The following is a 16,588-nucleotide window of genomic DNA, read 5'->3' on the forward strand; positions in this document are numbered from 1 at the left end:
CTCTGAAGAAGTTTAAATACAAGAATTTTCGATGTGATTTCATAATCAGTGCTAGTGGGTTAGAAGGTTATCTTAAAACCATTAGTTTTGAAGTTCGCGCGCACACCTATTGGTGGACGTTATTTTTTTTATTTATTTTCATTCAAACAGGGTTGTTTTATAATTTGTTTATGGCCGGCTAATTATATTAAAACAAAAAACAATTTCCTTATTTTTTTTTTTTTTATTAGTGATTTAAATCAACTGAGGAATTTCAATCCAGTTATGATTCTTTAATTAAAACAAAAATAAAAAAGAAATTTTCATCTTTTCATTTTTTTTTTTTTTTAACAGTTTAAAACTTTAATTCATACAACAATTTGGGATGCTAAAACCAATGCAAAAAACATTAATAACAAAAAAGCTGATAAATTGCTGAGTGAAATGTTTAATGAAACTAAGTTTATAACAGTAACTGCACGTGCACTAATCGTCGATTCCTTCTCTCATTTGAAATAACTATAATTTGCAATGTCATAGCACCTGTGTAATTGATAAAAGGGTTCAGTTATTCACTTCAGTTATGCAAGTTCACATCCAACACCCTCAGCTCTCACAATTTTTATTTTTATCACATTTTTTATTTATTGGAAAATATTGTCCATTATTTTGAATAGAAATATCGTTTTGATTGAAGGCGGAGTTCAGATAAAAACCTGCCTTTGATGCAATTTGCAAACCGTGCATGTGCTAATCGTCGATACCTTCTTTCATTTAAAATAACTAAATTTGTGATGTCAAAGCATCTGTGTAATCATAACCACATTGGTAAAAGCATTTCGTTACTAATTCCAATTATGTGAGTTCGCGCCAGACATGCATGATTTTTTTCTTTTTTTTTTTTTTTTGTTTCTTTTTTTGTTTACAAAATTTTGCTTTTGGTTTTGTTTCTGGCCGATGGCATTAGAGTCCCTTATTTTTATTTACTTGTGACCGGGCAACTTAAACTTGGTGGATAAATTATCAAACTATGTGTAAACAGCATCCAATTATCTCGGCAGTGTAAAGGAATGTGACGAGCATGCGCAAAAGCACACAAAAGGTATAAGTTGTGCATGCCTGCGTCGGGGAGCGAACCTGGGACCGTTAGATTACAAAGAAAAATGTTTGTGAGCGATACTCGCATTACCACGACAATTGGGTTCACTCGACGGCTATAAAAAGTCAAGCCAAAACAAAGATTGCGAGTCGTTTCTTTTTTTGGGTCGGTCGATGGTTGAAAAGAACTTGCTTGTGAAGAGTGCAACATTTGCGAGAAGACAGAAGTCGAAAAAACTGATTCGTTCAACTTTGAAAAGAATTTCTGACGTGTATATCGCTTAACACAAATTACTTAGCTTTCTCCTCCCTTGTGCTGCGACAAGGAACAGGTTTAGCATGGCACTGTATCTAACATCACTTAAATGTAAAATCGTTGCAAACATGGACAGAATGAATAAAAATATACAAAAAAAATATATATACGAAAACCCTTTCACAAATTGTTTTTTTTATTTTTTTTAAATTCTTTGTGGGTTATATTTCATCTTGTTGAGAAAAAATTTGATGAGGAAGATAATCTAAATTGAAATCCTTATGTTACTTTAAATTGAAATCTAAATAAATGAAGTCATTAATGCTTGTATATTTTCTTAAAGAAAAGTGGAAATGATGGAATGGTGAAAATCCAAGGTGGATGCTTGAGAAATTGTTGAATATTAAGTTTTCAAAAACTCAATATTCAACAATTTTTCATAACATTTTTAAACATTCGTTTTGACTTTGCTCTATTCCATCATTTCCACTTTGTTTATGAATTAAAACTCTATCAATAAATGAAATGAATTAAAATGAACCGATGAAAAACTAAAAAAAAACAAACCTTCTATTTTCTTTTTTATTTTGTCTGATAAATTTATTTCTTTTGAAAACTATGAATTGGGTTGTAGTAGTTTGTGAAAAATATTACTTCATTCAATGGGAACAATTCTCTTAAGACATTTCCTTTTTTTTTTTTTTTATAACTTTTTGTAAAACTTCAAAAATTTCTAATTGAAATTGCATATTTGTTTGTAAAAATATGAATTTTTTTTTACTTACAAAAAAAACAAACTTGAATTTGAAAACGTTTTGTATGGTATGGTATTTTAGTTTTCATAATGTCGGCCATGGTATTATTTTTTTCAGCCACCAGAGTAACTAAGGTTCAAAATTGGCCTAATTTTCAAATCTGGTGATACTTTCCATCTTTATTTGTTGTCATTTTTTTACAGTATTCCTCTAACAATGACGCAGACATTGTTGCTTGAACTGGTCCGAGCCACCATGGGAAATGGCAGCATAGAGAAGGTGAACACGGTCCTTGATTTCAGCACTCTTTCCGATGAAGCTGCCTTTGCTGTTCAGCTTTTCCACCGTTGGTAAGTACCTAAAATATCTATTTCATAAGATTTTATTCTAAAGACACAAAAGTAAAGGAACTGAATGGACCTCCAATTCCTGAATATAGTCAAAGCATGAGACTCATTTATCGTAACCTAACAATGTATTTGAAATGGTTGTCATTTTAGTTCTATCATTAGTATAAAATAAGTATGAGGTAAGTTCCATAAATTGTGATTTCTCTTCTGACATCACAATCTGTGTTAGGAGCGTGATGCTGCATGAAAATGAATGATAGACTGCTACTCTGTGTTCACTTATCTGTGTTCAGTATAATGACAGCAGAATTACAAGATGGATATGCAATGGCTGGTGAGATCAGTAACCACATATCATTTCTGATACCTGATAGTCAACTGGAATATACAAAGTTTGAGGAACTTTTGGTGGTCAGGTGACCACATTGGTGTGGTAATATTGAGAGGGCGATTCTGGGCAAAGAAAATGCAGAGACCTTAAGGTGGAAAGGCAGAGGAAAGTTGGACAAACAGATCAATAATGATCATAATGAAAGTGAATAACAATCCTAATGAAAATGAATAACGATCCATTAACAAATATATTAGAAACACATGGCAAGAGTCGTGGAACTCCTGTACTAAAAACAAGCTATATCAAATCTGGGGAACCAGAGGAAAACAAAAACCAAACAAAAAAATGACCAGAAAGGAGCAAGTTATAATAACAAGACTCCGAATAGGTCATACCTTTTATAACACACTCCTACCTACTCAAAAGGAAGCCTCACTCTGTATACCTTGCCAGGAATCATACACCATCAATCATATATTAACAAGATGTGAAGACTTCAATAAAGATCATAATGCAAATCAATAACGATCATAATGCAAATCAATAACGATCATAATGCAAATCAATAAAGATCGTAATGCAAATAAATAACGATCGTAATGCAAATCAATAAAGGTCATAATGCAAATCAATAAAGGTCATAATGCAAATCAATAAAGATAATAATGCAAATCAATAAAGGTCATAATGCAAATCAATAAAGATCGTAATGCAAATCAATAACGATCATAATGCAAATCAATAAAGATCATAACCACCAATTAATCAATAAATTATAATGCAAATCAATAACGATAATAATGCAAATCAATAACGATCATAATGCAAATCAATATAGATCATAATGCAAATCAATAACAATCTTAATGAAAATCAATAACGATCATAATGCAAATCAATAAAGATTGTAATGCAAATCAATAACGATCATAATGCAAATCAATAATGATCATAATGCAAATCAATAAAGATTGTAATGCAAATCAATAACGATCGTGATGCAAATCAATAACGATCATAATGCAAATCAATAACGATCATAATGCAAATCAATAACGATCATAATGCAAATCAATAACGATCATAATGCAAATCAATAAAGGTCATAATGCAAATCAATAACGATCATAATGCAAATCAATAACGATCCTAATGCAAATCAATAACGATCCTAATGCAAATCAATAACGATCCTAATGCAAATCAATAAAGATCATAATGCAAATCAATAACGATCATAATGCAAATCAATAAAGATCATAATGCAAATCAATAAAGATCATAATGCAAATCAATAACGATCATAATGCAAATCAATAACGATCATAATGCAAATCAATAACGATCATAATGCAAATCAATAACGATCATAATGCAAATCAATAACGATCATAATGCAAATCAATAAAGATCATAATGCAAATCAATAACGATCATAATGCAAATCAATAACGATCATAATGCAAATCAATAACGATCATAATGCAAATCAATAAAGATCATAATGCAAATCAATAAAGATCATAATGCAAATCAATAACGATCATAATGCAAATCAATAACGATCATAATGCAAATCAATAACGATCATAATGCAAATCAATAACGATCATAATGCAAATCAATAACGATCATAATGCAAATCAATAACGATCATAATGCAAATCAATAACGATCGTAATGCAAATAATGCAAATCAGTAAAGATCATAATGCAAATCAATAAAGATCATAATGCAAATCAATAACGATCATAATGCAAATCAATAAAGATCATAATGCAAATCAATAACGATCGTAATGCAAATCAATAACGATCGTAATGCAAATCAATAAAGATCGTAATGCAAATCAATAAAGATCGTAATGCAAATCAATAAAGATCGTAATGCAAATCAATAAAGATCGTAATGCAAATCAATAACGATCATAATGCAAATCAATAACGATCATAATGCAAATCAATAAAGATCATAATGCAAATCAATAACGATTATAATGCAAATCAATAAAGATCATAATGCAAATCAATAACGATCATAATGCAAATCAATAACGATCATAATGCAAATCAATAAAGATCATAATGCAAATCAATAACGATCATAATGCAAATCAATAACGATCATAATGCAAATCAATAAAGGTCATAATGCAAATCAATAACGATCATAATGCAAATCAATAACGATCATAATGCAAATCAATAACGATCATAATGCAAATCAATAAATGTCATAATGCAAATCAATAACGATCATAATGCAAATCAATAAAGATCATAATGGAAATCAATAACGATCATAATGCAAATCAATAAAGATCAAAATGCAAATCAATAAAGATCATAATGCAAATCAATAAAGATCGTAATGCAAATCAATAAAGATCGTAATGCAAATCAATAAAGATCGTAATGCAAATCAATAACGATCGTAATGCAAATCAATAACGATCGTAATGCAAATCAATAACGATCGTAATGCAAATCAATAACGATCGTAATGCAAATCAATAACGATCGTAATGCAAATCAATAACGATCGTAATGCAAATCAATAACGATCATAATGCAAATCAATTACGATCATAATGCAAATCAATAACGATCATAATGCAAATCAATAAAGATCATAATGCAAATCAATAAAGATCATAATGCAAATCAATAACGATCGTAATGCAAATAATGCAAATCAATAAAGATCATAATGCAAATCAATAAAGGTCATAATGCAAATCAATAACGATCGTAGTGCAAATAATGCAAATCAATAACTTGCATAGTTTTGTGATAAGCTTCAAATCTCTGTCTATTTTTGTTCTCATTTATAATTCATTTTTGGGGTGGGGAGGGTCATAAAGTCATATTGCAGCTGCCACAAATGAAAGTAACCCCCCCCCCCTTACACTCTAAAAAAAAGTACTTTCCTTGCATGGATGGGATTCTCCAATGGCGAATAAAAATCATTTAAAACTACTTAAAAACACCAAAAAATGATGCACGTAACTTTTATTGGCTATGGTAACATTTATTTGTTGCATGCTTGATTTTTACCAATTTCTCGAATTGTTGTGCAAATCAATAAAGATCATAATGCAAATCAATAAAGGTCATAATGCAAATCAATAAAGATAATAATGCAAATCAATAAAGATAATAATGCAGATCAATAAAGATAATAATGCAAATCAATAAAGATCATAATGCAAATCAATAAAGATCATAATGCAAATCAATAAGGATCATAATGCAAATCAATAAGGATCATAATGCAAATCAATAAGGATCATAATGCAAATCAATAAAGATCATAATGCAAATCAATAACGATCATAATGCAAATCAATAACGATCATAATGCAAATCAATAACGATCATAATGCAAATCAATAACGATCATAATGCAAATCAATAACGATCATAATGCAAATCAATAACGATCGTAATGCAAATAATGCAAATCAATAAAGATCATAATGCAAATCAATAACGATCGTAATGCAAATCAATAAAGATCGTAATGCAAATCAATAAAGATCATAAAGCAAATCAATAACGATCATAATGCAAATCAATAAAGATCGTAATGCAAATCAATAAAGATCATAATGGAAATCAATAAAGATCATAATGGAAATCAATAAAGATCATAATGCAAATCAATAAAGATCATAATGCAAATCAATAACGATCATAATGCAAATCAATAACGATCGTAATGCAAATCAATAACGATCATAATGCAAATCAATAAAGATATAATGCAAATCAATAAAGATCATAATGCAAATCAATAACGATCGTAATGTAAATCAATAACGATCATAATGCAAATCAATAACGATCATAATGCAAATCAATAAAGATCATAATGCAAATCAATAACGATCATAATGCAAATCAATAACGATCATAATGCAAATCAATAAAGGTAATAATGCAAATCAATAACGATCATAATGCAAATCAATAACGATCATAATGCAAATCAATAACGATCATAATGCAAATCAATAAATGTCATAATGCAAATCAATAACGATCATAATGCAAATCAATAAAGATCATAATGGAAATTAATAACGATCATAATGCAAATCAATAAAGATCAAAATGCAAATCAATAAAGATCATAATGCAAATCAATAAAGATCATAATGCAAATCAATAAAGATCGTAATGCAAATCAATAACGATCGTAATGCAAATCAATAACGATCGTAATGCAAATCAATAACGATCATAATGCAAATCAATAACGATCATAATGCAAATCAATAAATATATAATGCAAATCAATAAAGGTCATAATGCAAATCAATAACGATCATATGCAAATCAATAAATATCATAATGCAAATCAATAAAGGTCTTAATGCAAATCAATAAAGATCGTAATGCAAATCAATAAAGATCGTAATGCAAATCAATAAAGATCGTAATGCAAATCAATAAAGATCGTAATGCAAATCAATAAAGGTCGTAATGCAAATCAATGAAGGTCATAATGCAAATGAATAACGATCATAATGCAAATCAATAAAGGTCATAATGCAAATCAATAACGATCATAATGCAAATCAATAACGATCATAATGCAAATCAATAATGATCGTAGTGCAAATAATGCAAATCAATAACTTGCATAGTTTTGTGATAAGCTTCAAATCTCTGTCTATTTTTGTTCTCATTTATAATTCATTTTTGAGGTGGGGAGGGTCATAAAGTCATATGGCAGCTGCCACAAATGAAAGTAACCCCCCCCCTTACACTCTAAAAAAAAGTACTTTCCTTGCATGGATGGGATTCTCCAATGGCGAATAAAAATCATTTAAAACTACTTAAAAACACCAAAAAATGATGCACGTAACTTTTATTGGCTATGGTAACATTTATTTGTTGCATGCTTGATTTTTACCAATTTCTCGAATTGTTGTGCAAATCAATAAAGATCATAATGCAAATCAATAAAGGTCATAATGCAAATCAATAAAGATAATAATGCAAATCAATAAAGATAATAATGCAAATCAATAAAGATAATAATGCAAATCAATAAGGATCATAATGCAAATCAATATGGATCATAATGCAAATCAATATGGATCATAATGCAAATCAATAAAGATCATAATGCAAATCAATAACGATCGTAATGCAAATCAATAAAGATCATAAAGCAAATCAATAACGATCATAATGCAAATCAATAACGATCGTAATGCAAATCAATAAAGATCGTAATGCAAATCAATAAAGATCATAATGCAAATCAATAACGATCGTAATGCAAATCAATAAAGATCATAATGGAAATCAATAAAGATCGTAATGCAAATCAATAAAGATCGTAATGCAAATCAATAAAGATCATAATGCAAATCAATAAAGATCATAATGCAAATCAATAAAGATCATAATGCAAATCAATAAAGATCATAATGCAAATCAATAAAGGTCATAATGCAAATCAATAACGATCATAATGCAAATCAATAAGATCATAATGCAAATCAATAAAGATCATAATGCAAATCAATAAAGATCATAATGCAAATCAATAAAGGTCATAATGCAAATCAATAAAGGTCATAATGCAAATCAATAAGGATCATAATGCAAATCAATAAAGGTCATAATGCACATCAATAAAGGTCATAATGCAAATCAATAACGATCATAATGCAAATCAATAAAGGTCATAATGCAAATCAATAACGATCATAATGCAAATCAATAAAGATCATAATCCAAATCAATAACGATCATAATGCAAATCAATAACGATCGTAATGCAAATCAATAACGATCATAATGCAAATCAATAAAGATATAATGCAAATCAATAAAGGTCATAATGCAAATCAATAAAGATCATAATGCAAATCAATAAAGGTCATAATGCAAATCAATAAAGATCATAATGCAAATCAATAACGATCGTAATGCAAATAATGCAAATCAATAACTATCATAATGCAAATCAATAAAGATCATAATGCAAATCAATAAAGGTCATAATGCAAATCAATAAAGATCATAATGCAAATCAATAACGATCATAATGCAAATCAATAACGATCATAATGCAAATCAATAACGATCATAATGCAAATCAATAACGATCATAATGCAAATCAATAACGATCATAATGCAAATCAATAACGATCATAATGCAAATCAATAAAGATCGTAATGCAAATCAATAAAGATCATAATGTAAATCAATAAAGATCATAATGTAAATCAATAAAGATCATAATGCAAATCAATAAAGATCGTAATGCAAATCAATAAAGATCGTAATGCAAATCAATAAAGATCATAATGCAAATCAATAACGATCATAATGCAAATCAATAACGATCATAATGCAAATCAATAACGATCGTAATGCAAATAATGCAAATCAATAAAGATCATTATGCAAATCAATAAAGGTCATAATGCAAATCAATAAAGGTCATAATGCAAATCAATAACGATCATGATGCAAATCAATAACGATCATAATGCAAATCAATAACGATCGTAATGCAAATAATGCAAATCAATAAAGGTCATTATGCAAATCAATAAAGGTCATAATGCAAATCAATAAAGGTCATAATGCAAATCAATAAAGGTCATAATGCAAATCAATAACGATCATAATGCAAATCAATAAAGATCATAATGCAAATCAATAAAGATCATAATGTAAATCAATAAAGATCATAATGCAAATCAATAAAGATCGTAATGCAAATCAATAAAGATCATAATGCAAATCAATAAAGGTCATAATGCAAATCAATAACGATCATAATGCAAATCAATAAAGGTCATAATGCAAATCAATAACGATCGTATTGCAAATAATGCAAATCAATAACTTGCATAGTTTTGTGATAAGCTTCAAATCTCTGTCTATTTTTGTTCTCATTTATAATTCATTTTTGGGGTGGGGAGGGTCATAAAGTCATATGGCAGCTGCCACAAATGAAAGTAACCCCCCCCCCCTTACACTCTAAAAAAAGTACTTTCCTTGCATGGATGGGATTCTCCAATGGCGAATAAAAATCATTTAAAACTACTTAAAAACACCAAAAAATGATGCACGTAACTTTTATTGGCTATGGTAACATTTATTTGTTGCATGCTTGATTTTTACCAATTTCTCGAATTGTTGTGCAAATCAACAAAGATCATAATGCAAATCAATAAAGGTCATAATGCAAATCAATAAAGATAATAATGCAAATCAATAAAGATAATAATGCAAATCAATAAAGATAATAATGCAAATCAATAAAGATCATAATGCAAATCAATAAAGATCATAATGCAAATCAATAAAGATCATAATGCAAATCAATAAAGATCATAATGCAAATCAATAACGATCGTAATGCAAATCAATAACGATCATAATGCAAATCAATAACGATCGTAATGCAAATCAATAACGATCGTAATGCAAATCAATAAAGGTCATAATGCAAATCAATAAAGATCATAATGCAAATCAATAAAGCTCATAATGCAAATCAATAAAGATCATAATGCAAATCAATAAAGATCATAATGCAAATCAATAACGATCATAATGCAAATCAATAACGATCATAATGCAAATCAATAACGATCATAATGCAAATCAATAACGATCATAATGCAAATCAATAAAGATCGTAATGCAAATAAATAACGATCGTAATGCAAATCAATAAAGGTCATAATGCAAATCAATAAAGGTCATAATGCAAATCAATAAAGATAATAATGCAAATCAATAAAGGTCATAATGCAAATCAATAAAGATCGTAATGCAAATCAATAACGATCATAATGCAAATCAATAAAGATCATAACCACCAATTAATCAATAAATTATAATGCAAATCAATAACGATAATAATGCAAATCAATAACGATCATAATGCAAATCAATATAGATCATAATGCAAATCAATAACAATCTTAATGAAAATCAATAACGATCATAATGCAAATCAATAAAGATTGTAATGCAAATCAATAACGATCATAATGCAAATCAATAATGATCATAATGCAAATCAATAAAGATTGTAATGCAAATCAATAACGATCGTGATGCAAATCAATAACGATCATAATGCAAATCAATAACGATCATAATGCAAATCAATAACGATCATAATGCAAATCAATAACGATCATAATGCAAATCAATAAAGGTCATAATGCAAATCAATAACGATCATAATGCAAATCAATAACGATCCTAATGCAAATCAATAACGATCCTAATGCAAATCAATAACGATCCTAATGCAAATCAATAAAGATCATAATGCAAATCAATAACGATCATAATGCAAATCAATAAAGATCATAATGCAAATCAATAAAGATCATAATGCAAATCAATAACGATCATAATGCAAATCAATAACGATCATAATGCAAATCAATAACGATCATAATGCAAATCAATAACGATCATAATGCAAATCAATAACGATCATAATGCAAATCAATAAAGATCATAATGCAAATCAATAACGATCATAATGCAAATCAATAACGATCATAATGCAAATCAATAACGATCATAATGCAAATCAATAAAGATCATAATGCAAATCAATAAAGATCATAATGCAAATCAATAACGATCATAATGCAAATCAATAACGATCATAATGCAAATCAATAACGATCATAATGCAAATCAATAACGATCATAATGCAAATCAATAACGATCATAATGCAAATCAATAACGATCATAATGCAAATCAATAACGATCGTAATGCAAATAATGCAAATCAGTAAAGATCATAATGCAAATCAATAAAGATCATAATGCAAATCAATAACGATCATAATGCAAATCAATAAAGATCATAATGCAAATCAATAACGATCGTAATGCAAATCAATAACGATCGTAATGCAAATCAATAAAGATCGTAATGCAAATCAATAAAGATCGTAATGCAAATCAATAAAGATCGTAATGCAAATCAATAAAGATCGTAATGCAAATCAATAACGATCATAATGCAAATCAATAACGATCATAATGCAAATCAATAAAGATCATAATGCAAATCAATAACGATTATAATGCAAATCAATAAAGATCATAATGCAAATCAATAACGATCATAATGCAAATCAATAACGATCATAATGCAAATCAATAAAGATCATAATGCAAATCAATAACGATCATAATGCAAATCAATAACGATCATAATGCAAATCAATAAAGGTCATAATGCAAATCAATAACGATCATAATGCAAATCAATAACGATCATAATGCAAATCAATAACGATCATAATGCAAATCAATAAATGTCATAATGCAAATCAATAACGATCATAATGCAAATCAATAAAGATCATAATGGAAATCAATAACGATCATAATGCAAATCAATAAAGATCAAAATGCAAATCAATAAAGATCATAATGCAAATCAATAAAGATCGTAATGCAAATCAATAAAGATCGTAATGCAAATCAATAAAGATCGTAATGCAAATCAATAACGATCGTAATGCAAATCAATAACGATCGTAATGCAAATCAATAACGATCGTAATGCAAATCAATAACGATCGTAATGCAAATCAATAACGATCGTAATGCAAATCAATAACGATCGTAATGCAAATCAATAACGATCAGTAATGCAAATCAATTACGATCATAATGCAAATCAATAAAGATCATAATGCAAATCAATAAAGATCATAATGCAAATCAATAAAGATCATAATGCAAATCAATAACGATCGTAATGCAAATAATGCAAATCAATAAAGATCATAATGCAAATCAATAAAGGTCATAATGCAAATCAATAACGATCGTAGTGCAAATAATGCAAATCAATAACTTGCATAGTTTTGTGATAAGCTTCAAATCTCTGTCTATTTTTGTTCTCATTTATAATTCATTTTTGGGGTGGGGAGGGTCATAAAGTCATATTGCAGCTGCCACAAATGAAAGTAACCCCCCCCCCTTACACTCTAAAAAAAAGTACTTTCCTTGCATGGATGGGATTCTCCAATGGCGAATAAAAATCATTTAAAACTACTTAAAAACACCAAAAAATGATGCACGTAACTTTTATTGGCTATGGTAACATTTATTTGTTGCATGCTTGATTTTTACCAATTTCTCGAATTGTTGTGCAAATCAATAAAGATCATAATGCAAATCAATAAAGGTCATAATGCAAATCAATAAAGATAATAATGCAAATCAATAAAGATAATAATGCAGATCAATAAAGATAATAATGCAAATCAATAAAGATCATAATGCAAATCAATAACGATCATAATGCAAATCAATAACGATCATAATGCAAATCAATAACGATCATAATGCAAATCAATAACGATCATAATGCAAATCAATAACGATCATAATGCAAATCAATAACGATCGTAATGCAAATAATGCAAATCAATAAAGATCATAATGCAAATCAATAACGATCGTAATGCAAATCAATAAAGATCGTAATGCAAATCAATAAAGATCATAAAGCAAATCAATAACGATCATAATGCAAATCAATAAAGATCGTAATGCAAATCAATAAAGATCATAATGGAAATCAATAAAGATCATAATGGAAATCAATAAAGATCATAATGCAAATCAATAAAGATCATAATGCAAATCAATAACGATCATAATGCAAATCAATAACGATCGTAATGCAAATCAATAACGATCATAATGCAAATCAATAAAGATATAATGCAAATCAATAAAGATCATAATGCAAATCAATAACGATCGTAATGTAAATCAATAACGATCATAATGCAAATCAATAACGATCATAATGCAAATCAATAAAGATCATAATGCAAATCAATAACGATCATAATGCAAATCAATAACGATCATAATGCAAATCAATAAAGGTAATAATGCAAATCAATAACGATCATAATGCAAATCAATAACGATCATAATGCAAATCAATAACGATCATAATGCAAATCAATAAATGTCATAATGCAAATCAATAACGATCATAATGCAAATCAATAAAGATCATAATGGAAATTAATAACGATCATAATGCAAATCAATAAAGATCAAAATGCAAATCAATAAAGATCATAATGCAAATCAATAAAGATCATAATGCAAATCAATAAAGATCGTAATGCAAATCAATAACGATCGTAATGCAAATCAATAACGATCGTAATGCAAATCAATAACGATCATAATGCAAATCAATAACGATCATAATGCAAATCAATAAATATATAATGCAAATCAATAAAGGTCATAATGCAAATCAATAACGATCATATGCAAATCAATAAATATCATAATGCAAATCAATAAAGGTCTTAATGCAAATCAATAAAGATCGTAATGCAAATCAATAAAGATCGTAATGCAAATCAATAAAGATCGTAATGCAAATCAATAAAGATCGTAATGCAAATCAATAAAGGTCGTAATGCAAATCAATGAAGGTCATAATGCAAATGAATAACGATCATAATGCAAATCAATAAAGGTCATAATGCAAATCAATAACGATCATAATGCAAATCAATAACGATCATAATGCAAATCAATAATGATCGTAGTGCAAATAATGCAAATCAATAACTTGCATAGTTTTGTGATAAGCTTCAAATCTCTGTCTATTTTTGTTCTCATTTATAATTCATTTTTGAGGTGGGGAGGGTCATAAAGTCATATGGCAGCTGCCACAAATGAAAGTAACCCCCCCCCCTTACACTCTAAAAAAAAGTACTTTCCTTGCATGGATGGGATTCTCCAATGGCGAATAAAAATCATTTAAAACTACTTAAAAACACCAAAAAATGATGCACGTAACTTTTATTGGCTATGGTAACATTTATTTGTTGCATGCTTGATTTTTACCAATTTCTCGAATTGTTGTGCAAATCAATAAAGATCATAATGCAAATCAATAAAGGTCATAATGCAAATCAATAAAGATAATAATGCAAATCAATAAAGATAATAATGCAAATCAATAAAGATAATAATGCAAATCAATAAGGATCATAATGCAAATCAATATGGATCATAATGCAAATCAATATGGATCATAATGCAAATCAATAAAGATCATAATGCAAATCAATAACGATCGTAATGCAAATCAATAAAGATCATAAAGCAAATCAATAACGATCATAATGCAAATCAATAACGATCGTAATGCAAATCAATAAAGATCGTAATGCAAATCAATAAAGATCATAATGCAAATCAATAACGATCGTAATGCAAATCAATAAAGATCATAATGGAAATCAATAAAGATCGTAATGCAAATCAATAAAGATCGTAATGCAAATCAATAAAGATCATAATGCAAATCAATAAAGATCATAATGCAAATCAATAAAGATCATAATGGAAATCAATAAAGATCATAATGCAAATCAATAAAGGTCATAATGCAAATCAATAACGATCATAATGCAAATCAATAAGATCATAATGCAAATCAATAAAGATCATAATGCAAATCAATAAAGATCATAATGCAAATCAATAAAGGTCATAATGCAAATCAATAAAGGTCATAATGCAAATCAATAAGGATCATAATGCAAATCAATAAAGGTCATAATGCACATCAATAAAGGTCATAATGCAAATCAATAACGATCATAATGCAAATCAATAAAGGTCATAATGCAAATCAATAACGATCATAATGCAAATCAATAAAGATCATAATCCAAATCAATAACGATCATAATGCAAATCAATAACGATCGTAATGCAAATCAATAACGATCATAATGCAAATCAATAAAGATATAATGCAAATCAATAAAGGTCATAATGCAAATCAATAAAGATCATAATGCAAATCAATAAAGGTCATAATGCAAATCAATAAAGATCATAATGCAAATCAATAACGATCGTAATGCAAATAATGCAAATCAATAACTATCATAATGCAAATCAATAAAGATCATAATGCAAATCAATAAAGGTCATAATGCAAATCAATAAAGATCATAATGCAAATCAATAACGATCATAATGCAAATCAATAACGATCATAATGCAAATCAATAACGATCATAATGCAAATCAATAACGATCATAATGCAAATCAATAACGATCATAATGCAAATCAATAACGATCATAATGCAAATCAATAAAGATCGTAATGCAAATCAATAAAGATCATAATGTAAATCAATAAAGATCATAATGTAAATCAATAAAGATCATAATGCAAATCAATAAAGATCGTAATGCAAATCAATAAAGATCGTAATGCAAATCAATAAAGATCATAATGCAAATCAATAACGATCATAATGCAAATCAATAACGATCATAATGCAAATCAATAACGATCGTAATGCAAATAATGCAAATCAATAAAGATCATTATGCAAATCAATAAAGGTCATAATGCAAATCAATAAAGGTCATAATGCAAATCAATAACGATCATGATGCAAATCAATAACGATCATAATGCAAATCAATAACGATCGTAATGCAAATAATGCAAATCAATAAAGATCATTATGCAAATCAATAAAGGTCATAATGCAAATCAATAAAGGTCATAATGCAAATCAATAAAGGTCATAATGCAAATCAATAACGATCATAATGCAAATCAATAAAGATCATAATGCAAATCAATAAAGATCATAATGTAAATCAATAAAGATCATAATGCAAATCAATAAAGATCGTAATGCAAATCAATAAAGATCATAATGCAAATCAATAAAGGTCATAATGCAAATCAATAACGATCATAATGCAAATCAA

General features: G+C 28.0%; 1 protein-coding gene across 1 annotated transcript in view; it reads left to right on the forward strand.

The window, feature by feature from the left end:
• Nucleotides 1–16,588, forward strand: part of LOC145277820 (integrator complex subunit 8-like) — a 163,719-nt gene that overhangs the window by 29,069 nt on the left and 118,062 nt on the right. Inside the window, exon 4 of the mRNA XM_080129719.1 lies at nucleotides 2,292–2,438. Coding sequence (XP_079985845.1) covers nucleotides 2,292–2,438 — 147 coding nt within the window. The remainder of the gene's footprint in view (nucleotides 1–2,291; nucleotides 2,439–16,588) is intronic.

The sequence above is a fragment of the Euprymna scolopes genome, chromosome 6 (assembly GCF_053919585.1).
Source record: "Euprymna scolopes isolate OS-2025 chromosome 6, ASM5391958v1, whole genome shotgun sequence".
Classification (NCBI taxonomy): domain Eukaryota; kingdom Metazoa; phylum Mollusca; class Cephalopoda; order Sepiida; family Sepiolidae; genus Euprymna; species Euprymna scolopes.